This window comes from Peromyscus maniculatus, chromosome X (genome assembly GCF_049852395.1).
Source record: "Peromyscus maniculatus bairdii isolate BWxNUB_F1_BW_parent chromosome X, HU_Pman_BW_mat_3.1, whole genome shotgun sequence".
Taxonomy (NCBI): domain Eukaryota; kingdom Metazoa; phylum Chordata; class Mammalia; order Rodentia; family Cricetidae; genus Peromyscus; species Peromyscus maniculatus.
This window is the reverse complement of record NC_134875.1, coordinates 35,660,633-35,687,247: the sequence shown is the minus strand read 5'-3', so window position 1 is coordinate 35,687,247 and position 26,615 is coordinate 35,660,633. Positions and strand designations below refer to the sequence as shown.

Sequence of the window (26,615 nt, the reverse complement as noted above, 5' to 3'; positions counted from 1 at the left end):
CTCTGATGAAGCTTGCAAAAACGAAGGTTGGAAGCCAGAGATGCCTGGAAAGTTGTAACCAGAAGGTGCAGTCATTTCCAGAACTGATGCTAAGCATCCCTGTGTAGTAGAGGTCTTTGGACAAAGTCACTCTGGCATAAGACAACAGTTTATGCAAAATGGCCTTAGGGGTTTAGTTCAAAGTGCCCAGGCAGAATGAATTTATCTTTTGCCTTTCCCCTTCTGCCCTCACTTCTCTTTGTAGTTCCAATCCTGATGGTTATTTTTCCCTATACCTGTGATTTAGAATCCCCTTTACTTGGCATTGAGTACCTCTTGCCTTCTATTCTGTGACCCCATCAATGACCTTGGGCTTTCCATTAGCTCATGCTCCATAATTCTCTTTGCTGTTCAGTGTCACAAAAACACATTGCTGTTAATTCAGTCTGGAGTCAGACTAGAGAGGAATTCAGACTCTCATGCTCACAACTGGCAGGATTTATTTTCTATGTTAGAGTAACAGGAGACTCATTGTTATTGTGCTCAAGGAAAGGTTTGACCATGGTGCTGGCCATAGCCTTGTGACCGGCTTTGCAGAAGCCATTCAGCTACTTCCCTTAAATGAAGACAGGCATGCAAGATGATTGCCCACTAGCTATGTCTGGCTGCTATTCTCCACTTAATCTCCCAGAAGAAGGGCAAGAACAGGCAATTCAGGGGTGAGAAGAGGTCACTGCGCCTGAGCTTGCAACCTCTTTAGCCTGAAGGACTGTCAACCTTGGCAAGAAGAGATGGAAAAGGCTACTGCTATATATTAGATGGCATGCTCATACCTACCGCTTAATTTCACTCTCTTTCTAACCCTGAAAGGTACATTTCTATTATATACTCTGGGAAGAGAAATAAATTGTGACACAAGAGAGCAAAGTGACTTTTCCAGCTAATGGATGACCATAGGTGGGGAGATGGAGAAGGAAAGGGGATCCAAAACAAGAAAAAGAAAGAACAACACACTTTAGAGGGATGCGTTAGAAATTATTAGGTCTTTGAAAAGTTTAGATTCACTCAGGTCAAAGAAATATGGTGAGATGATATTAAAGGGCCTTACCAACAGGGCGGGTGGCTTTTAACCCACCTAAGTTGGCTAGGACCTAAATGTGACTTTCATTAAGTAGTCCAATAAATGTGACTGTGGAATAATCCCCTTCCCCCAAAATGATTTGGGGGCCAGTGACAACTGCCAAATGAACCTTGGGCAGGTTCTGTGTTAGAAGAAATATTTTCTTGAAGATGTATCCAGCCTTACCTTGTGTCATATATTAAAAGAAGGCAACTTTGTAGAAAGGAAGCTGTGACTATCCTTCAAAAGAGATGTTCATTAGTAAGGGTAGTGTCATGGTCTTAGGCAGCCATGGTTGGGTCCTGTAGGGACACAGGTCATTTGATTCTGTAGGATAAAGAGTTTCTTACTCTTACAGGTTTTCTGGTGGGTGGGGATAAATTCCACATCATGTGAAATATGCCAGAAGTCGTAAGCACTGATAAAAATAAAGTTATAATCTGAGTTGTCTTAGGTCTTGGAATCAGGGGGAGCTGGACTTGTTGACAGCTGAAAGGGAGAGAGGAGTAACTCAGAAAGATCACAGTACACCTTCTTATCAACTTTCTGCCCAGGAAGAGAGAGGGAGAGACTGCAGGGGAGTGTGACCTGGCTTCTAGGACAGAAGGACAGCTGGAGGATCTGTGATTTAACAGCATTGTGGTGCCATCGAAATTTGTTGTATATAATGCTACAGTACAACTAACCAATTTCAGAACATACAAAAGGCTGTAAGACTTAGAGATGAGTTGGTTGTTGTGATAGTTAATGATTATCAACTTGACAGACTCTGGAACCCCTTTGGAGACAAGCCTCTGGGCATATTTGTGAGAAATCATTTAGATTGGGTTAGCGTATGATCACGACTGAGAGTGATGATCTTGGTTGGGTTAAATGGAGCGAGAAGACCCACCCTGACTGACAGTGGCACCATTCCCTGGGCTGGTGGCCCGCACTGAAAAAGTAGAAAGTGAGCTGTGATCTAGCATTTCTCCTTCCTGCTTCCTAGCTGCAGGTGAAACCTGTGCTTTAGGTCCCTACCGCCATGCCTTCCCTGCCAGAGGGGCTGTGCCGCAAACTGGAAGCAAAACTAAGCCCGTCCTTAACTTGCTATTGCCAAGGTGTCATTACATCAAAGGGAAAAGTCACTAAAACTGTACTCACACTCAATAGAACTTGGAATTTTTTTTCACCATTGCCTTTCATTGAACCAATAATCCAAAATGTTAAAAGCCCAGAAGGGAATTATAAATCAAAAGCATAATGAGGTACTTGCTCATGCTCACTAGCACAATTAGATGATAATAATGAAAATTGGTGAGGCTGTGAAGAAATCAGAATTTTAATATATTGCTGGTGAGTATAACATGGTACAGCCATTTTGGAAAATAGTCTGGCAGTTCCTCAAACAATTAAACATAGTTATCATATATCCTAGCAGTTCCATTCCTAAGTGAAAAGGAAATGAAAATGCAAATAAGACCATTCAGAAACATGTGCTCAAATGTTAACTACATCATCGTATATAATAGTAAAATGGTAGAAACAACCTAAATGTCCATTACTGGTGAATGGACAAACAAAATGTGGTATATCCTGCTGTGGGATGTCTTTCTGTGCCCTGTGGATGTACGTTGTTCCCATTGGTTAATAAATAAGCTGCTTTGGCCTATGGCAAGGCAGCTTAGAAGCAGGTGGGAAATCCAAGCAGAGATACAGGAAAGAGACAGGTGGGAAGAATAGACACCATCCATCCACCCAAGGAGCAACAGGCCAGCAAACCAGTAAGGCCACGGCCACGTGGCAACACTTAGATTAATAGAAATGGGTTAATTTAAATGTAAAGGCTAGTTAGTAACAAACCTGAGCATTTATAATTAATAGAGGCCTCTGAGTGATTATTTTATAAGGGGCTGCAAGAGCTTGGGTGGGAGAGATTTGTCTGGACTGTGGGTCTAGGCAGGACTGAGAAACTTCCCCCTACAATATTCATACAGTGTAACATTATTGCACCATAAAAAGGAATGAAGCACTGATCCATGATGTAACCTGAATGAGCCTTGAAAACATTATACTAAATAAAAGAAGCCAATCATAAAGTCCACATATCATAGAGTTCCTTTAGTATGAAATTTCTAAAATAGAAATAGCTATTAGAAGTGTTGCTTAGGGCTGGAGAGAATGGGGAGATATGATGGGCAAAGGATATAGAGTTTCTTTTTGATATGAAAAAAACTAAAACTGTGGTGTTTCCATGTAACTGGGAATATACTAAAAAATATTGGATTATAATCTTCAAATAGGTGAGTTTTATAGCATATAAACTATATTTTAGTAAATCAATTTTTAAAACATTGTGAGTAGAAGAGAAAAAGAAAAGGAAGCCATTTTAGCTCATGATGTCATCAAAATCTACTATAGGCTTCTAAGCCACTAGGCCTATGTTGCCATGGAGACTGTTTCAGAGTGAGTACTGCTTGTCAAATGGGAATAATAATGCCTGCCCTACATATCTCACAGGATTGCTGTAGGTCTCGAGTAAAATAATAGATGTGAAGACACATTGAAAACCTTAATGTACTACATAAAAACAAGGAATTAGTGTTATTATGATGGTTCCTATTGAATACAAAATAGAATGCACACTATGATTGACTGCAACCAATGCTACAAAAACATGTATATATGCAGTGAGTAATATGCAAAGATCACCACAATTGCTGTTAGGGGACAAAATTGTAACCGTTAATAATTACTGATATATCATTTAGGAATCAAAAAATGGTTGGAAAAAAAGATGACTCCTCTCAGCTGAAACCAGAATGTTTAAGTCTGGTAGAGGGGATAATATTTATATTTATATTCTTGGCTCTCACAACAAATCAGAGAAAGGGCATCTCTTTTTCATACCTCATTTTTCTCCCTACCCAGATTATTTCCTACGCTAGTGTTTCAGAGGCTGGTGATGGCATTAACAATAATGAGATCCTTTGATATTGGAAAATAATGGGCTGGTTCTTCTGTCTGAAAGAAGAGTTCAAGAAGGAGATCCAATTGAAATGTCTTGACATGTCTTTGAATGACCTTAACAATTAGCCAATGACAAAAATGTAGCAACATGCCATTTGATCCACAGAAAATTTTGATAAGCTAATTTTGCTCTAATTCAACTATTTTAGAAAACATAATTTCCAATAGTTCATGAAACATTTTAATTTTCAAGTTTAATTCAGTTGAAAAACTGAGTTTGCTCTGGAGGCTTAGGAGTTGCTGCATCTCACTCTTGATTTTGGTCTTTGAACCACATTGGGGCTGCTTAATGATTTCTTATGTCCAAGTCTCTTTTGTTTTGTTTTTCTAGTCCCCTTCTTCCACTGAAAAGTATTTTTAAAGTATGTTTTATGACTGCATTGGTATAAAAACAAATATATTTATGGTATGTGCCAGATATTTTGTCTCAACCTAAAAGTTCACCATTTTTCTTCTTATTTGAGAAGAAATAATTGCATTTTTGTGGGGTCCTAAAATTATGATGTGTTCTAGGCACTAAGTATGCTTACTATGATTAATGGAAAAGTTGTTCCTGGGCCAGAAATCGGGAACAGTGTGAAACAGAACATGGTAAGAAGGACAAGGGCCAGAAGGCACTATGTAAGCTGCTGGGGGGGGTGGGTTAATAGTCTTACCCAGCTTTGAACACTATGAACTATAATACCAACCTGCCAGGCATGTTGTACCCACTAGTGAGAACTGTTAAGCATGGTAGTCAAGCACTCTCTAATTGGATTTGAAGCCTCCAACCCATAGGAGGAAATCTATACCTCATACTGTATTCTGCTTAAAAGTGCATGGTGAGGGAAGTCACGGGCCCTAAGGGAGACCTTAATTCCATTGTTTAACTGAACTGACATAGCATTGAACCAGCTTCTAAATATATATGTTGATACAAATAGACAATTATCACTTTCAGCCTTAATCATAGAAGCTTTTCTTTCTAGTGAACTGTGATAAATGCAGAGACTTACAGTTGCAAAAGGTGTTGAGAATCAGTGACAGTTGAGTGCTCAGCCCCAAACATGACATTTATGCCATTCCCTCCAAGGCTCAGGAAATATTGTAGAAGATGGGTCAGAAAGAATAAAGGAGCTAGAAGCTGTGGAAAGGGGCTGCAAAATGCCATCTTCAGGGGAAAATACACATTTTTCAACAATTATGGATGACTTTTCTGGGTATGTACAAGAATGGGCCCATTAACAGCCAGGCATGGATACAACAGGGTCCCAGGAAGCCCTGACATATTGCTGAACTATTTCCTATTGTTAAATTCAGTAAAAGGGGTGTCATTGCCTACAGTTATGTGCCCATTGGTGATTCCTGATTCCACCAGGTTACAATGCAAAGTCCCAATAAAATGGTCACACAGATGTCCCTGGACAAATTAAACAAAGCCACAAACAAAATCAAAACTCATGAATCTGGGAAAGAGACAGGGAGGGAGGAGAGGCTGTTAATAGGCGTGTGAGGGGGATAAAAAGAGGAGAGATGGAGACAGTAACCAGGATGTATTTATATACATGCCTGGAATTGTCAAAGAACTGAGCTCTTCTTTATAGAGCTCAATGGGCATGCTCTTAGTCCAGAGTTCTCCAGATAAGAAGCATACATTTAGGGTTCAGGAGCAAAAAATGACCCTAACATAGCTTCTGCAGAGTGGGAAACATTTGACGCCTGGACTGAACTCACAGTAGAGGCTTTAGCACTAATCTTTCTCCAGACATCCAAGTCCGCCACTACAATCCAACCACTGTTACAGGAACAGCACTATTTGGGTATCTGAGAAAGGTAACTTTATCCTCGTGGTCTGTTCTTGTAGCTGTCGAATGGGGGTAGGAGGTTGGACACTTTTATTGCTTCCAGGAAGTCATATGACTTCCTTCTTCTCTATCCCTACCTTCACGACTAGTTCTAAACCATCCCCTAACCCCATGCCCTTGTCTTTGCCTTTCCAAATTTCACATGCCAAAAGGCTATGCCCATCCCTATTGCCAATGGAAAGCCTTCCCTGTGCTCTGGAATCCAAGACACTATAAACTGTAGGTACCACTTTGGCACTTGGGGTGTGTTCTGCCAGTTTACACCCAGCTTTCTAGATGCTTGAACTGTTCGTTGATGTTCTCACCTTGACTACCAGCTACTGAAGAAAGAAGAGCTTCCTTCTCCCTTGTACATGTGTGCCCCTCAAAGTACTCAGTACGCATTCACTGGGAGTTTGTAGCATTGTGCAATTACTTCATCTCGAGGCTAATAATACTCACAATGTGTCTGGCAGCAAAGACCCCATCAACTATGGCACAACAGAAAGCTGCAATCACGCCAAAGCTGATAAACACGATAGAAGCCACCAGCTGCAGGAGGGAATAAAAGAAACATGTCTGTTAGCCTTCCACTATTGCTGCTTTTGGAGACTAGGTAATCCCCCAGAGACTGCCAGTCAAAGCAGAACTCTAGTCTGTCACTCACTGATGGGGGATGCTTTTTTGTAAAGTCATGCAGGATGAGTGGGCATGGCGGTAGGCAGGGAGGGAGAGAAGGGTCAACTGAAGCAATATTTGTATAAATTTTCAGGGTGAGCTCATAAATTCATTCTGTGAGCACCAAACAAAGAAGCTTGCTGGTATCCAGCATGCTGTCCATGAAGGAATTTGACTGCATAGCCCATCCATCCTCAGATTCAGAAAAATGTTGGACCTTGGACATCATGTAATCCAACCCTATGTTTTATTTATGTGGAAATGGAGGCACAGTGAGGGGGAAACAGTGTGTCCAGTGTCTCTACTTAGTCTATGGAAGAACTAGTACCCAGAAACTCCTAGTCCTTTGTTTTTTGTACCCCCTAACTCTGCTGCTTGATGACACAGTGGACACTGATGATAACAAGAGTGATTCTTGGGTCCTGCATAACCCTACATCCCTTCTACATCATTGAAGAAAGGGGACATTCAACTTACTAACACTTAAGTGTCAGAGAGATTTTGCAAGGATTGAAGTCTCTGAAATGGATGGTATATGTAAAATTTTTCTTTCATTTTTATGAGCCATGGCCTCATGTAGGCCAGGCTGGCTTCAAATTTATTTTATGGATAAGTCTGGCCTTAAACTCTTGATCCAGTCGCCCAAAGGCTAGAAATACAGGCATGCACCACCATACCTAGTTAGAAAATTTTAAAAAACAAAACCAGATTGTCAAATTCATTAATCACATTAGATAACAAATTTTCCTAAAGTATGACTTCTAATACCAAGACAATGCTTCAACCCAAGGTGTTGAAGCATCACGATTTTAGAATGTCTCCAAGGACAAGGAGACATGATGCATGAGCCCACAATCTGCCATGGTTGACCCTCTGAACTATTTGGAATCAGCATTTTTCTTTCTTGAGGCTTTTGGGGAGAAAGAGGAGGAAATAACATGGCATCAAGCTGTTCCCCAGGGAGAAGGGAAAAAAATCAAAGCCAAGGGTACCCTAGGGTTCACCTACTTCAGCAGGCTGAGAGGAAATACTTATCTCCTTTGGGAGTTGTTCAGAAACCTCTCTCCATAAATCTCACTTCACAGCACTGCAGATAATCGGTAAATAATGGATGAACGACGTCATGAAATTGGCATTCTTAGCTATGCTACGATCAGCTCTACAATTAAAACTTCCCCCGTTGTTTTGAATAAGTCAAGCCCAAAGTGAAAACGCAACTGGCAAGGAATGAAGTCCAGGTAAAATGGAAGAAGAAACTATTAGAAGTCCCCTGGCAGCTGGGGGAAATGCATGGTTAGAGTTCTGTCCCTAGAGCTATTACATCATTTGATTAAGCTTGATATTAAACAGACCCCATTGCCAAAGTTTGGATGCCACAAAGACTTGTCCACAGGGAGTCTGATCAGTCCAGCGTCTGACCACTCACCAGGCTTCCTGATTTGTAATTCTATAAAACTGTGCTATGCTTGCAATTCAGCCTATCCATTCTACCCCTTGCCCTCAAGGAAGCCTTCTCAAAATTCAGCTGGGAAAATACATCAGCTTGCATTTGGGGGATCCCATTAGGACAGTGAACCTCACCTTCTGTTGATGCTGATATTTCCTCTCAGCTTTACAACACACTTGGCTTTGAGCTATGGATGGCAAAGACTCAAAGAGATTGTAGATTGACTTCATAATTTTAATTTGTCTGATCTATGTCTCAAGTACATTTACTTTCTTTCTCTTTTTAGTTTTGGTTTTGGTTTTTGGTTTTGAGACAAGGTCTCAAGTAGCTCATGCTGTCCTTGAACTCAAGAAGTATTCAAAGGTGATCTTGAACTGAGCTCCTGACCCTCCTTTCTCAAACTCCTGAGTGTCAGGACTAGAGGCATGCATCACTATGCCCAGTTTACACTTGTTTTCTTAACTAAAGTCCCCTAGACTAAAATCTCCTAAAAGGTAAAAACCCTTTGTGAAAACTCTTCCAAAAGATTATGTAACCTAGAAGGAAGCTACAAAAGTAACTATAATTCAGGGCTGAAGTACTGTATGCCACAGAACCACAGGCATTCTAGGCCAGAACAGCAGTCTGATTGAACAGCCTGAAGTATTCTTTTGAGAGTAAGAATCTTTAAGGAGAAACCTTAGAGATTGGGTAAGTCAGTGAGGAGACACTGGGCAAGATGCAAACCAGTCCCATATCAGTTCTCTGAGGCTTAAGGGAAAAGGTAAAGTAACATTTTCTTTTGTGGCCAAATTTGCACAAGCTTAAGAGATGTGTTACTTATCTACATAAACATTGAGCTTACTAGAAGGATGAAAACTTACCATCTGCCGCTTGTTCTCAATAAGGTTTGATCCGATGATTCCAAGGAATGATCCAAAGCCAAGCTGTAAGGCAACATAGCATTTAAGAAGACAATCAACCTGCCCACACAGTAATTCTAGTCCCTGGCCATGATTCAGGATAGTGGAAAAGAACTGGAGTGTAAATGTCAAAGCCACATGTAGCTTCTTACACAAACACACTATGTACAAAGAAAGTATATTCTATTATTTGCAGTTTTCTCTTGTAGGTATGACTCACACTGAAAAAGAAACTCATGTGCCCCCAAACTAAAAGGAAAGGTCAACTATAGCTTTTTAGAGCCTGCCTGTTTCAATTTTAATATCCATTACCTAGCATATGACTGGTGATTCAGTAAGAGACATATAATGGTGGAAAGCGCACATTATTGCCTGATCTGTATCTGGTTTTGAAAAGGACCTTGCACTCTGAAGCATGGATTACAGAATAAAGGTTTGCAAAGGCAATTTTTGATGCATCGGGCATACTAATCAAACTCAGGAAGTACTTTAGGAATCAGCAAGCACCTTAACCCACACTAAAAAAAATAGAAATGTAAAAGAACTTTTTTTTTTGAAAGCCTATATTTGTGGTTGACCTACTGCAATTTATGTTAGCACTTATTCACCTCTTTTTCCATCTCTGCTTCATTTATGGACAGAAAGCATTCATTAAAGGGTGAACAGAAATGGCAGTGTAAAACCCTGAAAAACAATTTCCCTGTCTAAGTGGCTGGGATTATGGCTCAGTGTAGAAGATCCCACTGCCCTCTCGGCTCTGCCATTAGTGGATTGAGCCTGCCGGTCTCAGCTGAAAATGATCGCTAACCAATAGCTATTGATGGATATGGAAATGGAAGAAGTAAAAAGTGGTGAGAATGGACCAATAAATCTTAACACAAGTTCAGTGATGTAGTTACATTTCTCTTTAGCCTCACTAACAGCCTTAGGTTATACCTACAGCTTTACCTTGGCTCACAGAGGCATCTGTTTCAACCTGACTCCCAAGCTTTCCACCTAGGTTGCGAAATCTAATGAACCCAAGGATTGGGCCTGATGGGACCATGTTGGGGAACTGTTTGCCTCGGGATCCCCAAAATGGAAGAGACTGAAAGGAAGCAATGATTCCTTCTGCAGGACCAGCAATCATTCTTGGGAAACCAAAGCTGATGTGTATGAATGATAGCCCACCCCATCCCAGGCTACTGAGATTAGCCTCATGCCACAACTGACATATACTTTTCTTCTTCCCAATCTTCTTTCAAGTATAAATAAAATGTGTTGCCTCAGAGTATATGAGTGTAATCATGTTCATCATGCTAGCCTGGCTTGCAAACCCAGATCTTCTACTAATGTCTATGCAATCTAGAATTGACTAACCACTCAGCCTCTTTACTTGTCTGTAAAGCAGAAGGGACCACAGTAATGTTATCTTATAGAGCTTTGTAAGGACTAACACAAACAGTACATTCAAATAACTGCATAGCACAGTATACAGTAAGTACTGAGAAAATATTGTTTTGTTCTAGTGATTAGAAGCATGACTTTTAAATTAAAAATATGTAATTTTATGTGTATGGCTATTTTTCTTGCATGTATCTATGCACCATGTGTGTGCAGTGCCCTTGAGTCTGGAAGAGGGTGCAATATTCTCTGAAACTGGTGTTACAGATGGTTGTGAGCAAGTGGGTACTGGGAATAATTGAACCCTGATCTTCCAGAAGAGCAGCCAGTGCTCTTAACCACTGAGCCATTCTTCCCTCAGTATTACATTTTTAAAGATATTTACGTTTTTAAGACTTATTATTACATTCATTTATGTGCATACATGCACACACACACACACACGAGTGCCATGGTGTGTGAGTGGAGGTCAGAGGAAAACTTCAAAGAGTCAGTTCTTTCCTTCTATCACCTGGGCCCTAAGGATTGAACTCGGCTTGTTAGACTTGGTGACAGGTGCCTTCACCTGCTGAGGCAGCTCACTGACCCAAAAGACATTTAACTTTTGAACCACACTAATGTGATCTGAGCTGGGAAATTCTGTCACTGTTTCTTTTATTTCATAAACATTTCCATGTTTTGTCTCATTCCTTCTCCAATATGTTCCATAGCTTTGTTTTTACAGAGGAATTCTATGCAGTATTATGTTATGTTATGGCATTCTGAGCCACTTGTGGAGACTGCAGAAATTCAGAATGTAACTTCATAGAGGGAAAATACATCCTTTAATCAAAAAGCTTCTCTGTTTCCACAGATATTCATAGACTATCTTTGAACCCAAATAACAATATTTTCCCTAAGACAGTATGATGGTTAATAATGCTTGTCAATTTGACAGAATTGAGAAGCATGAGTTCAAAGCCAGCCTGGTCTAAAAAGCAAGTTCCAGGCCAGTCAGAGCAACATAGTGAGACCTTGCCTCAAAAAACAAAACAAAACTTATAATTGCCATGGAAACACACCTGTATGGGTGTTTCCAGAGAGGTTTCACTGAGGGGGAAAGGCCCAATTTGAGTGTGGGCATGACCATTTCATGGACTGGGAAAAGGTAGCTGAGCATGGGCATAAATCACTCTGCTTCCTGCCTCCAAATATGATGTGACCAGCTGCCTCTCGCACCTGCCGCCATACCTTTCCTGCCTCATCCCGTCTTCTCATCCCAGTGTAATTCAGTCCAATCTACTCCATTTTGTAAAACTCAACAAAAATTCTATGTCCAATCTAGAAAGAGACATCACGCTTGACTCCCCACCCAAGAGCTCACAGTCTAGTGAAAGACCCAGACTGTAAGTTAAGGACCATCGGATATAAAAAGCAAAGCACTCTGTGAGCTCAGAGTAATTCATTCCAGACCATTGCTCTGCTACTCATAAACCATGTTACCTTGGGTCAGTCCCTTAAACACTCCATGCTTTAGCTTTCTCATCTATAAAATGGGAATCATGGGACTAGTGAGACGACATAGCAGGGAAGGGTCCTTGACGCCAAGCCTGATAACCTGAGTTCAATCTCCAGGATCCATATGGTGTAAAGAGAGAAACAACTTCTCCAAATCGTCCTCTGACTTCCACACCTGCACTGTGACATGTCTGCTCATGTTCCCCACCCTACCCCGGCACAAAATTGAAAATTAAATAAATAAATGTGATCAAAAAAAAACATTTTAAAAATGGGAATCATAAAAGTATTTATGAGACAGTGTTGTTGTAAGGATCAAACAAGGTGAAGTACGTAGTACTACTTGCACCAGGTAGGCTGCTAAGTAAAAAGTACTACTACATTTCCATAGAATAGGAAGCATTTGATATGGGCTCATAGGATGTGTGGAGGTTAGTGGGCAAGGAACTAACATCTATTGAGTGATGGGTGAAAGAAATCACTTACCTAGATGGTAGGTGGATAAACCCTTCAATATTGTTGAAAGACCTTGTGTTTGAAGAACTTTACATTAAATGTATACTTGTGTCCCAGCTTTGATTATAGGAATGATACAGAGTTTAGTGGTGTTACTATCATTCTCATTTGACAGAGGGAAAGCAGAAGCCTAGAGAATTGTAACAACTCATTCCCTCTTACAGCACCTTCATCTCAAAGCCAGGACTAGCCCTCAGATTATCTAATTAACAACAGCCACATCTTGAAGCCTTAGAGGTCAGCAGCTGTTTGCGGGGTTTTGTTGTTTTGAAGACAGTCGCTCTGGCTGTTCTGGAACTCACTCTATAGACCAGGCTGGCCTTGAACTCACAAAGATCCACCTGCCTCTGCCTCCTCAGTGCCGAGATTAAAAGCAAGTGCTACCACATCCAGGCCAGTGTTTATAGAATAGTTACCTTGAAGTAAGAGGGCACTACTCCTTAGGGAAAGTGTTCTCTGCAGGGATGGAGTGAGACATCCTAGTTGAGGGAGAGCTTGGAGGTTGAAAAGAAAAAAGCTACCAGTTTCCTGAAAATGGGGAGCTGCTTCTAATCAAATGCTAGCTCTCAAGGAGCCAGAGAGATGGCTCAGTGGTTATGAGCATTGGCTGCTCTTCTAGAGGACCTGAGTTTGGTTGCTAGCCCCCACCTGTACCTCCAATTCCAGGGGTTCAAAGGCTCCCTTCTGGTGTTGTGCAAGAAATAAGAAACATGGAATAAACTCCATACACATAAATAAAATAAAGACAAACTTTTTAAAAATGGTAATGGTAGCTCTCGAGACTTCCAAAAGGCAAGGTATTTTTGTGGTTCCTCCTCAAGGGTTTCATGGAATCAGGAAAGGTGTAGACCTTTGGGCTTCCATAGTTGTTTCCCACTAACTGAACAAATAACTTGTTTTCTTTGTCAAGTAAAAAAGACAACTTACTAAAAATCGGAGTCAGATCAAAAGGGTTTTTTTTTTTTTTAAGGATTTCTAGTCTGAGGATTTTATCTTTTATTTTTTTAGACAAACCTTCATTTTGTAACTCAGGTGGCCTCAAACTTGTCATTCCTCATGCCTCAGGCTGTCAGGCACTGAGATTACAGGAATGAGCCATCACACCTAGCTGAAGGATGCTTTGAGGAATGGACTTTATTGCCTATTCATATTCCCATGCACTGACCCAGACACCCAAGACAGAGGCTCAAATAAATATTAACTGGGCATGTACTCTGTGGCATATCTTGTGTTTGATCTATGGTTTGGAGTTGGGTGTTGAGGTGGGGTGTGATGCCAAGAACAGTGAGATTTAGGTTCAAGGAATCCATGCTACAGTTAGCTAAAGTAGTCCACAACCCTTTTCTATAACCATGAAATTCAAATATCTCTCGAAACTGAAAGAATTTTCTGATACCTACCTTTTCAGTGGTAAAGCTTGATCTTGAACTGGTGTGAGTTTTTTTATAATCTTTACCATACTTTATATTAAAATTCATATTTTATGATAGAACTATGAAGGAACTTGATCATATGTGCTTTCCAAAGACCTCCCTACTGGAATGCTAGAAGGTATATCACTATAATTTTCTCCAAAATTAAAGTCTAAATCAGGAAGTGTATCTTGCCTAAGGAACTGTGGACCTGTACAAACAAAGGTAAATGGGAATGTAGTCCAACAGAGAACACAAAGCAAGATGAGTCTTCCAGGAACCAGCAGTAAGAGGCTTCAATAGTAGAGAGTTCGGAGATGGTAGACAACACTGTAGACCCCAGCAGCTTGGAAATGTTCCCATTAAGTAGAATGATAGACAGGATTTAGTGGAGACAATAGAGAGAACATTTGGAAAACTGTATAAGTGGTAGTATCAAGGCAGAAAATTCCAAATTATAAACAGGTGATGCTGGGAAAAGAGAAATAATGGGAGGCCAGGCTGAGGGCTTCTTCAGAGTTGAGTGGTATGCTACAGGGCTAACAAGGAGACAGTGGAGGTTAGATACTTGAGGCATTCACAAGTTTTGTTCAGCACATCAGGATTCAAATTTCATCCTTCAAATGTACTCAATAGAACAAACTTGAACTTTCCGAATGTCTGTTTCATTTACAACAATCACAAAACCCAACTCTCCAGGGCTCCTGTGTTCAATGTCCTTACATTTCTTTCCATAGTCTTTATGTGTATAGGCAAAGAAAGCCATGTGGGCCTGGAGAAGGCTTCTGCACTACTGACTGTTCCCATTGTCCCTGTCTGCTAATATCCCATTGTGACTCTAGATGGTTTTCAATCAACTAACACTCTCCAGGAAATGGATCTGAACTTCCCGGTTTCTATGCTGAAAGAAAACACAGGGCCTCGCAGGACAATAACCCTGAGACTAGAGTGCCAGAAAGGTTTTCCTCACTGATCAAGGGGCCAACTCCATCTTGTGGGTTGCTTGGGAAACACATTTAGAGGCGTCCTTCTCCTGGTACAAAAAGATTTAGAAGAATGCAGCAACCTCTCCCTCGGCCTCTTTCAGCTTGATTCAATAACCAAGGCTCGTGGATTTTTTTTTTTTTTTTTTAGGCTTCAAAGTAGAAAGCCCCTCAGAACTCTTCTGAAATGGAAGATGCCTCAAACATTGGAAGACAGTAAAAAAATCACAAGCCAGTTCATCTTTATCAGTTTTTATGTTTAAAAACCTTACATTTCAACCTGCACAGGTTAGCTCATCCTTAAAGAGGCATGTGTATATACACATCTTAGAATGACAATACTACATTATAGCTCAGGTAGACTAGCTAACATGCTATTATAATGTACCTTGCTGCATATTAAACACCTTGCTGTATTTGAAATGCCAAAGGTCTTAATATTTAAATGAAATGTGTGTCAAATTTTCTTTTAATAGAATATTTTCTCCATAATTTATCTGTTTTGAATATTCGAGTTTGCTTGTACTGTTAATACATTTAGTTGGAGTGGAGAACAAAATGGCTGAGTTCAGGATAACTTGAAATGTTTTCACAGATCCATACAATTACAATGTATATTCAAAATGACCAATTTGTCAGTGCAGAATCCTCTTTGCGGTCTGTGCTCTACCTGGTTTTACTGCTAAGTGTGTTTTAGCGTGTTTTAGTTCTCCATCTCGATGCTGGTCCACCTAAATTAGATTTCCCTGGGGTGACTAGTAAAATGTATATTTAGCTTGTATTACTTTTTTGGTCAAAGATTAGCTTATGAAAAGAAATCACATTCATAGAGTCCACCAGAATCAGAATCTCTGGGGATATGGAGGAGAGATCTGCAGTTTTCACAGATCATTCTTGCCCATACCTGGGTGGGGAAATCAAAGGTTTAAGAGTTCATATAGTTATTCCCTAATAACCAAAACTATTCAATTAGCGAAGCACTCCATTTCCAGGCAAATCCAGGTTCTCATTTACTGCTGCAGAGGTAGGAGTCCTAATTGTATTTGCTATAACACTATCTGACCTATAAACGTAAATGGATTTTTTGACTGTTCAAACTGCTATCTTCTCTGCTTCACTCTGTATAATTAAAACCCATTTTAAAGAAATGATCCACAGACATTCAGAGAGCAAATTTGTAAAAGTTAAACCAATGAGTGTGTGTGTGTGGGGGGGGTTACACAATCCTCTCAGGGTGGCTCTCTTATTAAGTTTGCTTTTAGTGAAAGAGAGAGAGAGAGAGAGAGAGAGAGAGAGAGAGAGAGAGAGAGAGAGAGAGAGAGAGAGAATATGAAATGCCCCTACTGCTTCAATTTCTAGTGCTAGCTGAACATCAAGTGCCTGAATAACAGCAATCATGAGTCCTTATTCCTTTGTTAATATATTCCAACCTAGCCTCCCACAGCCAGATATTCTACGGAAAAGGTTTGTACTAACATGAAAAATACCCTCCCTTCGCCCGCAGCTACTCTGGATCTCTGCTTGAGCATTTGCTCTTCAGTTGGAGATATTTCACTAATGCAGCTTACCTGAAGCACACAAAGTCACACAGAGCCTGTCAATTCCTTTCCAAGCCACTGAAATGCTCTTCCCCCCCCCCTCCTTTCTTCCCCTCCCCTTTGCTTGCTTTTAAAAATAAAGCCCAATTCTGCTGACAGCTGATTTTCTTGCCTCACCACAGGAAGTGGACAGAGTGAGTTCTCACATCACATGTTTAACAAAGGGCACTGGGTACCAACTGGTGTCTGTGAGACACCTGCCCTAAGTTGGGGGGAGCCATACCTTCCCCCCAAACTGCAGAACTTTCGTCAGCAGCCTTGGGCTTGAAGGAGGTTCAGCTTATGTCAGCCCCAACATCAAGCCCAGTCTTTGAAAGGGCTCTTGAGGAGACGGTGGAATAGAATTGGTGACCTAGGCAACAGGCTCCAAGCTGGTCACTCACAGTGAAGGCTTGTTAAAGGCATCATCTTTAACCCCTTCTCTTCTGAGTGAGAGAGTGAGAAAGACAGAGACCTAAAACCATGTCTGATCTCTTTGCTCAGTTAAAAAATCTATTTAAAGAATATATTTTTAAAAAAATACATCATTTTTAATGTCTTTATGTTCTCTAGAAATTACAATTCAGGAATCACTTAATTGGTATTAAAATAAGATTCAATCTCTAGACTGAAGATTTAGGGGTTCGACGGCATTATTCATAGGGGCGGGTTTTGTTTGTTTTGACAGAGTCTCACTATGTTACCAAGCTAATCAATGAGATTATTTTGATGTAGCGAATTCCATTGTTGAAAAAAGTGGATTGCAGGGGAGGGTAAACAATCCACTGGACTAAGAAAGGAAACCATCAGAACTTTGATTCTTATGTATTGTTTATCTGAATTAAAAAACAGAAGTTATTACTAACGTTCCACAAATGGACTGTCACTGGCATCTGTCTATCTCTAGAAAGGCTAGATCATAGGTGCTATCCTTTTCAAAGAGGGCAAGTTCCAAGCAGTGAATTGTTAATGGTAGGGCATTATGTATGAGCAGATTATAGTATCAAGTTTTAACCAAGTTAGTACTAACAAAATGGATGTGAGATTTGGAAATCCTATTGGGGAATTACAAATGTAGGTGATCCTGATAACAAATGACCAATGAAAAATGGCAGCATTGCTACTTCTATCTCCTGTACCAGCTTTTAGTCATACACATTGTAAGAGCCATCTTTTAAAGAATTGTTTAAAGACCAGTGGCTCCGATGACAACTTAAACATGTCTGATAAGAATCCAGCCAAAATATTCACAAATAGCTCATGGGCCATTTGAAATTAGGGCTTATAGGCCTTATCTTTAATGACAAACTTCACACTAAGTGCATAACATCCTGTAACATTTTAGTGTTTGTATAAAAAGACACTAAAATTGGAATTTCATTTTCATCTAAGGTTTGAATTTCCATTTTACATACATTTTGTGAGTGTGTATGTCATTTACAAATGAAGAAATATGCATGTATTAAGAATTTGTCTCCCATACGTTTTCCTAGGAGGACCACTTTGCAAGTGAATGAGTGCTGCTGGCCATAAAAAGTGGAGGTGCCAGTATCCTTAAACTCCAGGCAAGATCAGGTGGCCTCTATCACATATAGGAAAACAGACACTGAAAAGCAGGCACTTAGCTAAAACCGATGCTGCTAGAAAGGACCATCTCCTAAACCAGAAAACCAAAGCCCTAGACAATAAAATGACATGATTAGGATCTCAGTCCCGGTTAGGGGAGACACTGGGACTAGTCTCAGTCAGTCCTGTTTTTTCTAAGGAGACTTGCCTCTCCATGCAGTTACAAAGAAAGAGAGGGAATCTCAGCAAACACTAGAAACTCAACCAGAATTGAAAATTATCACAGTGGAGTCATGAACTCTGTAGCCATCAAGCTCCAGAGACTGACCTATGCTCTCTGTACTTACAATAACTCCAGGGTAGTAACCTCCCACAGTCACGTTCTGGGTCCTGGTAGTTGCAGCGAGGCCCACCGTGAGAATTAACACAGACACAATAAGCAAAGTCACAGTGACATAAATGGAGTTCCGCTTCCTCCTATTGAAGGCTCCTGTAAGAATAGAGACATTGAAATTGCTCATTTCATCTGGGAAAAGAAGAGAAAATTTACTATAGGCTTTTTCTTTCCTCTCCCTGTTGGTAACTGGGGATATCTCTAGGGAGTGGAATTACAGGGAAAGAATGGAGCTTTCTGTTTTGCAGTCTGCAGGTGCCACTTTCCTAATAAAAATATGTTGCTTCCTTGAAAATAAACAACAGGAGAAAACTTACCAGTTACATAACAGCAAAACAATTTTGTGTTTTTGACATTCTATAAAAGATGTGTCATACTCACTTAGTGGAGGGTTTTTTGGGGCAGATTATAAAAGCATATGATGAATGAGAAGTGTTTTATGAGGGTATTAAATGAAAATATTTTAAAGCCGGTAGATAACCAAGAATGTTTTTTTCTTAGAAGCTAGAGATATGAAATTTAATTTTTAGTGTAAATATCAGAACTGAGCCAGGTACTGGCATTTTATTTTTCATTTATTTCTGACATTTGCTACCTCATGCATAAACTTAAAAATGGTGTGTTGGCCAGATTTGCCACATAACAAATGTGCTAAATAAAGTAAATGTTTGAAGGCTATTAGTCCACGAAGATTTGTATCATGAAGGCAGATCAGAAGGATTATAACTTACACACATTTATGCTTATGTGAGGATGGCATAAATATAAATGCTCCTTCCTACTCAGGGCTTATCAGACATGATAGCACCAACCAATATTTTTTTTCCAAACCAAGCTTAAGTCAGCTAGAAAAATGGTATCTAGGCCCACTTTTCAATTTTAAATGTTTTAAGGAACCAAGCACTGCCTTATACTATGCAGACATTTCTCTGGCACAAGGAAGGGGTCCTCAACAGGAAATGCCATGGGAGAATTAACCACCTAGGAGTTCTCAGAAAAAAAATAATAACCCAATGCTCAACACTATTAGGATCCAGTTCTCTTGAAGCCATAAGGAAGATAGGGATACAAGAAGCGGTAGATAGCTGTATGACCCATGCCTTAAATATCATGAATGGCCCTAAAGAGAAGCTTTGGTTCTGCTGTTCATAAGACCCAGCATTCTGAGAAGCCTCACTGCGCCCTCTGCAAGTTATAGAGCAGAGAAGCTGCCCAGACTGCACTACTGGGAGTTGAGGGAAGGAGGAGGGTAGAAGTATGGGTGAAAACCAGTCCAGAGAGACCCCAGAGACTTGATATTGAGAGCTCACGCAGAGCAGGGGTTAGGGTTGTTCTCACAGCCTCCTGAAGCTATCTTTCCATATAGAAGAACACTGTCAAAAATGCCACCCTGGGTTTCCCAGCGTTATCTCTGCTGAAGGCTCTGAGGGAGACAGGAGAGCCTGGCGGTCTCCCCTGACGTCATCCTTGAAACTAAGGGATGTGACTCATCAGGTACAAGTCTAATACAATACTATTCTAGGACTGTTTTACATCAAAATGTAAGGCGGTTCAAGCCGGCCAGGCCCTGTCATCCACTAAAGCTCCGGTCTCAGAGGCAAGGGGAGTTGTAAAGGAGTGTGCTCTGCAGGGAAATAGGAAGCCAGCCCCCATGCAGAAAAACAGAAAGGCCCCTAGACACTTGTGACATCAGGGTCCTTTGTTTGTGGTAGCTATCAGGGATGCGAAGGACAACCTGATTGTGGCTAAACTAATGAACAAAGGCTGGCAATTTGGACTGCCAAGTTCTGGGAAGAGACTAGTAGAGGGGTAGGGTTGGAGTGGGCAGGATTTATTTCTTTCATCTACCTGCAGGTTCCTTATCCTTCTTGTTGACTTCAGAGCACCCAAAGGAGTCTGTAAACCAGGGTTCCTAATTTTATTTCATGATACATACTTGGTGAGTCTCTCAGGGTTCCACTTTGGGACTCTAACATAAATTTACCAGTACAGCCTCCCATTCTTTTCTTGCTCTCCTGTTTGTCATGCACATGGGAACTCTAGCCTTTCTCTGCCCTAGAATAAAGTAAGAGCATCTTACACAGAAACTGTGTAACCTTAGAGACTAAATTGGAGGAGTATGTATGGCTGCATGATCTTACTAATTTGTTGTCTCGCTGACCTGCTCATTCTTACCAAGTGACCTTTAATCTTATCCACAGCCCTGGAGTCTCCTTTGCAATTCACTCTAATTCTTAAAAGCACAGAAGCCAGGTCAGAAAAGTGACTCAGCAAGCCACATGGTGTCATTTGAAAATCCTTTTCTCCCTTTGCTTTAGAATCTGAAATGAAATTCTGTCTGTTAAAAAACCCAAAGATCCTTCCACCCTACAGGGGGCTTGTCTCCGGATAAGATTGGTTTTAGACCAAACTGCTAAGACAACTCTTAGGACACTAGATTGACTAGCTATTCTCTGCTCTGCCAGTCACTTTTTATTTCTATTATAAGGACCTTAACTACATAAAATCAAAATATTTTAAATTGCACTTGGAGAAGTGACTATTTTTTGGTTTTTTGTTTGTTTGTTTTGGGGAGTTTTGTTTTGTTTTGCTTTTGCTTTTTTCTTTTTTGTTTTTGTTTGTTTGTTTGTTTGTTTGTTTTTGATTTTCGATACAGGGTTTCCCTGTGTAGCTTTGCACCTTTCCTGGAACTCACTCTGTAGACCAGGCTGGCCTCGAACTCACAGAGATTCGCCTGCCTCTGCCTCCTGAGTGCTGGAATTAAAGGTGTGTGCCGCCGCCGCCGCCGCCGCCACCACCACCACCACCACCACCACCACCACCACCTCCCGGTGCTTTTTGCTTTTTCAAGGCAGGGTTTCTCTGTGAAACTGTCCTGCAACTTGCTCTGTCGACTAAGCTGGCCTTGAACTCACAGAGATCCGCCTGCCTCTGCCTCCCAATTGGTGGGATTAAAGGCATGCACCACCACTGCCTGGCTGAGAAGTGACTACTTTAAAGAACTTCTGGGTAAATTCTTCTTAAATGAAGAGACCCTCCTCCCAATTTACCTGTGGTTTCAATTTGACTTAATAAAGTCCATTTCTACTTGGAGCAAGACATACCTTAAGGTACTCAGAAGTTGTGGCCAGGGATCCTAAAAGGCAGATAATTGTATGTACGTATTTCATTTGCCTGCTTGTTGATTTTAGAAGGCAAGAGAACCCTGTTCTTACTAGGGTACAATTTGAGGCTGGCCTTAGATGATTCTGTGAATACAGGACCATCTTATTCAGGTTTTGTTTAACAAATTAACATATAAAGCCAGGCAACGATGATGTAGGCCTTTAATTCCAGGACTCAAACGGCAGAGGTGGGTGGATCTCTGTGAGTTCAAGGCCAGCTTGATTTACAAAGTGAGTTCCACAACAGCCAGGGATACACAGAGAAACCCTGTCTTGAAAAACCAAAAAAAAAAAAAAAAATCAACATACAAAAAAGCTCAGACACCATGAGCTACTTTAAAATAGCCTCAAGGGCTAGAGAACAGAGCCTTTTGCTGAGTGTCAGATACACAGTAAATAAGTAGCTGATAGTTGCTGAATAAACAAGTGATGACATCTCAGAATTGTTTCCCTTCTAGTGAAAACATCTGTGTGTGTGGGGGGGGAGTTGTGCAAAGAAATTTGGTCATGCTCGTAGAATTAACTTTTTGAAATTGGGTACACTTTTTGGCTCCCCAGAATTGAAAGCTTTATGGCTAACTAGTGTCAAAATCCTAAGATCCTCCCCACCATATCCACTTGGTACCTAGTATATTCCTATTTAAACAGCTATTGCAACCAGCAGCAGTGAGAGTCCCAGACCTCCTTATTGGCATTTCCTACACCCCCAGCAGTCTCCCTGCAGAGCTGCTGCAGCCCTCCCCCCTCTGCAGTGCCCCACCTCCACCCCAGACACCGGAGGGCCAGGATATAGCTCGAGAGGCATCCAATTATTTGCTGGCTTCATCCTTCCAGATAGGATCAGCTTCTCCCTCCTCCGGTCCCTCTAATCAAAGCCCCCCCCATCTGTATTTGCATCTGAATCCCTCTCTTCATTTGAAGCAAGCTCAAAACTTCCTCCACCATGAAATTTATCTTAATCAAGCTCCCCCTACTCCAATCACCCATTAGCTCAGTTTCGAATGTCCTAGAGGGTTTACTCAGTAAGTATACGAATTGTGTGACAGCAGGTTTCTTCTACAACTCACATGATGTCCACCAGTTCCAGGGCTGTGTATCTGACAGGAGCCGAGCAGTGAGCTACTATAAGATAGGATGCTACCTCTGCACACTTGTGCTTGACCTTGTGTGTATTTCTTGATAGCCCCCTCCGAAAAGAGGCCATGTAATCTTTATTGGGATGTAGCAAAGATGCTCCGAATCCTGCTCTGTATACTGCCATGTTGGTGACAGGGTAATTCTTGGGCTTGAATGTTTGAGTGGATTAGGATTTGCTTACCTGAGTCAGCTTTGCCGCAGAGTGGGTCTCAGAAGTCCCAGACTTGAGCATCCCTGGAAACAGGTGGCTGCCCACACAAGAGCCTTAATGCTCTGCCAGTCTCCCAAACACTTACCTGAAGGTGCTGAAATCTACTACCTTCACCTCTTTAGTAAATTATTCAAGACACGGAGATATCAAAAATGGCTCGGTAAGTTACAAATGTGTTTTTGAGGGTGGAGAGAATGCCCTGGTGTAGTAGAGGTGCACTAGCGCCTGAGGGCGCTGTTGCCAAAGTGGAGGAGGGGTTTGCTGGGAGATGATGGAGGGGCGCAGCAGTTAAATGACTATCTTCATAATTCCCAAGTGCCTGCTTCCTTTAGAGCCTTGGCCTAACAGATGATCCCAAAGCAACCAGCAAAAGTAGTGCAGAAGTGTGTGTGTGTGTGTGTGTGTGTGTGTGTGTGTGTGTGTGTGTGTGTGTGTGTGTGTGTAGTGTGGGGTACGTGTTACATTTTATTTATTTGTTTGCTTGTTTATATATTGGCTGCACCTGTGTCTGCAAAAGAAATCCCCTCAGAAATGCTGCCCTTGGAGGCAGAAACACAAACCCATCACTTCTCCTCCTCCCGTTGGCACAAGAAGGTGGCTTTGCCAGAGCTTAGTTAAGTGAGAGTACCCTAGATGCTGATTCAGGCCTGGGCTGCGGGATCAACGCCAGGGAACTCCGAGGAGAATCCCTGTCCAAACTGTGGGAGCCTAGAGTTATCACTCTACTCAAGAATTTTCTAGTGACTTCTGCCTGTGGATTTTTACCAAAATGCGATTCGTGGCGATGGTTCCTTGTCTGTGTGAGATCTATGATTCCCTTCCCTGCAGTGGCGAACCTGAGCTTGGCAAGCCCACTCGGCTTCTTGTTGCGCAGACCTTTAAAGAAATGCAAGACGGGCTGGGTGCCCCTGAGAATAAAAGAGAGAATTCTCTTCATCTTCTTCTGAAACCCCCAGAGCAGTGTCAAGTAGCAAGCCTTTGAGCCCTGGGCCTCCAGTCTGCTCAGTCCCTGCAGCCACACGACTGTGGGGGTGGGGGTGGGGGTGGGGGTTGGTTTGCAGGTGGTTGTTGCACGCAGTTAGAATGGGTTCTGCGGAACCCTCGCCCTCTTGCGTCCAGCTCTCTTTCGCGCTGTAGCTTGATGTCTGGAAGCCTGGGCTATGTTAGCGCCACAGCTGGCCAAGGCAAGGAGTGCGTTTAGTGTTCTGTGTGCTTGTGTATGCGTGGGGTGGCATGGGAGGCGGGGGTATTGGAGAGTCTGGTACCCCTAGGCTCTGGATTTGGACCCCAGTCCTTGGCCTCATTTTGTACCCGGTTCCAAATAACTACGACCTTAAAAATGAAAAGCACAGGGCTTATACTAAGTATGCCAAAACACTGGAAATGAGAATATTTCCACCATCCAGGTGATAACACTTTCAGGGGCCCCTTCCTTGAACGAAATTTGTTGCGACTGAGTCTTTTGCAGGCAGCAGAGAGCTCACACTGGGCTCAATCTTCTCCCAGCCCCTCCCCTGTGGATGTTCCAGCAAATTCATCGGAGAAGATCTGAGAAGAACTAAATGGCAGAAATTCGGGACAGAGGAGTTTTGCAGGATGTGAAGTGTGATAGAAAAGACGGATTGAATTTTGTTGAAGTGTATCCAAGGCAAATTTTAAGATTAGGTGGAATACCCTCCCGCTTTCCCAGGCTTCAAATTAATCTCTCCCAACGAAATCACAGGGTTTGGGAAGAAGGTGTCTAACAGCTAAAGGAAACTGTTTCTGTTTTTGTTTTTTTAATTCGTTTGTAGTAACTGAAAAGCACTCTCGAGAAGCCACCAAGTTGGTGCAAGACGGTAGCAATCCCCTAGTTTTTAGAAAGGTGTTGAAAGGTGCCCCTCCCCCTTCTTTCTGCTGAAGAGGAAAAGCGGGACTTCAGAAGATGCGCGGGCTTGCGCTGGATCTTCTTTTCTTGTGCTCTTACCCCCACCCCACCCCACCCCACCCCACCCCCACACACACACACACTCACACACTCGCACACATTCTGTGTATTTGGAGCAGGAGAGGAATCAAATTCAAGGAGTGTTGATCTTTTTGCTGCTGCGTATGTCAGGGCTGGGCTGTCTGAGTGATTCTACAGGAATTCCCGTCCCGCCAGCATCCCCTTTTTTCTTCCCCCACCCCCATTCCCTGGGGTTGCACCCCCACCCCCGTCTGCGAAGTGTAAATCAGCCCCCCCACCACTGCAGGTCTGAATTTGAGGATAGCACCTAGAGAGTTTGGGGGGGGGGGGCGATGAAAACCCTGCTTCTTCTAATTATCATTAGTCGTGATCTTAGAAGTGATGAGGACTTTGCAAAGAAGGAGAATTGAATTGAAAGCGAAGTCGCAGGTTGAAGGAAGTGTTTTGATGCCCACACAGCTGGGATTTACCACTGGCTGCAAGTCTGTACACACACGCACGCACACATATACGCACACACTCACACTCCGGGCTAGGTAGGGCTACTCCGACCCTAGCTTGGTGCTCCAGTCTCTGCGCGTCACCCTTATCACAGCTGGGCCGCTCCCTTGGGGCTTTGGTCCGCCTCCCAGACACTCGAGTTTGTGGACCCCCATCCCGGTTGCCCTCTCTCTGGTCTGGGGCAGCCAGGAGCTGGCTGTCCGGAGGACAACGCACTTACCCCCTTGCTGCCGCCGCCCGCCTGGAGGACAGGACTAGCGGCTAGACTTACCCATGGAATCGGGCAGGGACATGTCGCTGGACCGTTGCTGAGTCAGGGACTGATGCATGGTGAAAGCTATCCAATTGCCCCGGTCCCAGAATCTGCTTCAAAAGGGCTCAGAGCGCCCCTCGGAGCATCCTACTCCGTCGCTGCCTCTCGGTCTTTCTGAGCGCTGAGAGAGACTGACTGCCTGGGCTTGAGAGCTGCAGCCCAAGTGCTGCCTCCCCCTCCCTTCCCCTCCTCTCCCTCCCTCCTCTTCTGCCTCCCTCTGCTCAGGGAGGCAGCAGCATTGGCGTCCTTGCAGCACTGTGCGCTTGCGCAAGACCCCCCCCCTCCCTCCCCCTCGGCCTCCCCATCCTAGTTATCCACCTCCCTGCCTCCCAAGCCAGACAGGGAGACGGTTTCGCCCCTTGGGGCCAAAGCTACGCAGAGAAAAAAGAAGGCTTCAGCCTGGGGCCAACTGGCCTCTGTAGTTTAAAGAGAGGGTCTTGGACAACAAACCTTTTACAAGATTTATAATTGGGGAGGGGGACAGAGTCAGAGGTTCAGAGCTGGAAAACACTCACAGGGACACAGACAGACAGACAGACAAACAGACAGACAGACACACACACACACACACACACACACACACACACACACTTATGCAGGTCTGATCTTACGGCTTCCAGAATGACATAATGGAGCTGGAGATGATCCAGAGAAGGGCCACTCTATAATCAAAAGAATGGTGATGGTTGGGGGGGGGGCGCAGAATGCCTTATGAAGATAGATTAAACAAATTCCTACTCTTTAGTCTAGAATGATGAAGGCTGGGAAGAGATGTGACCAGAGTGTATAAAATTATGCAGTTAGAGACAGAGAACACAGCCTTATTCATCACAACTGAGAATTCTAGAACCAACAGCCCCCTAAGAGCTAGAAGGAGGTTCTGCTAAAGAAAACATGACACTATGTCAGTATTCAAGTTTGCATTTTTGTTCAGGACAATTTTATATCCAGGTAGGCTTTTTAGACCATAGTAGCCATGCAAGGGAGAAAGGGGAATTATTAGTAACCCCATTTTCTAGATGAAGAAACTGAATATAAGTTGAAAAATCTCTGTG

General features: G+C 42.4%; 1 protein-coding gene across 3 annotated transcripts in view; it reads right to left on the bottom strand.

Moving 5' to 3' along the window:
• Positions 1 to 25,819, bottom strand: part of Tmem255a (transmembrane protein 255A) — a 54,650-nt gene extending 28,831 nt beyond the window's left edge. The window contains exons 1-4 of one of the 3 annotated variants that reach the window (XM_006981570.4): positions 25,519 to 25,819; positions 18,240 to 18,382; positions 8,920 to 8,982; positions 6,394 to 6,483 (exon numbers count right to left, since the gene is read on the bottom strand). In XM_006981570.4, the coding sequence (XP_006981632.1) occupies positions 6,394 to 6,483; positions 8,920 to 8,982; positions 18,240 to 18,382; positions 25,519 to 25,576 (354 nt within the window). In that variant the 5' untranslated portion in view covers positions 25,577 to 25,819. The remainder of the gene's footprint in view (positions 1 to 6,393; positions 6,484 to 8,919; positions 8,983 to 18,239; positions 18,383 to 25,518) is intronic. The other 2 variants (XM_006981572.4, XM_006981571.4) reach the window with 2 other exon arrangements.
• Positions 25,820 to 26,615: the final 796 nt, after the last annotated feature.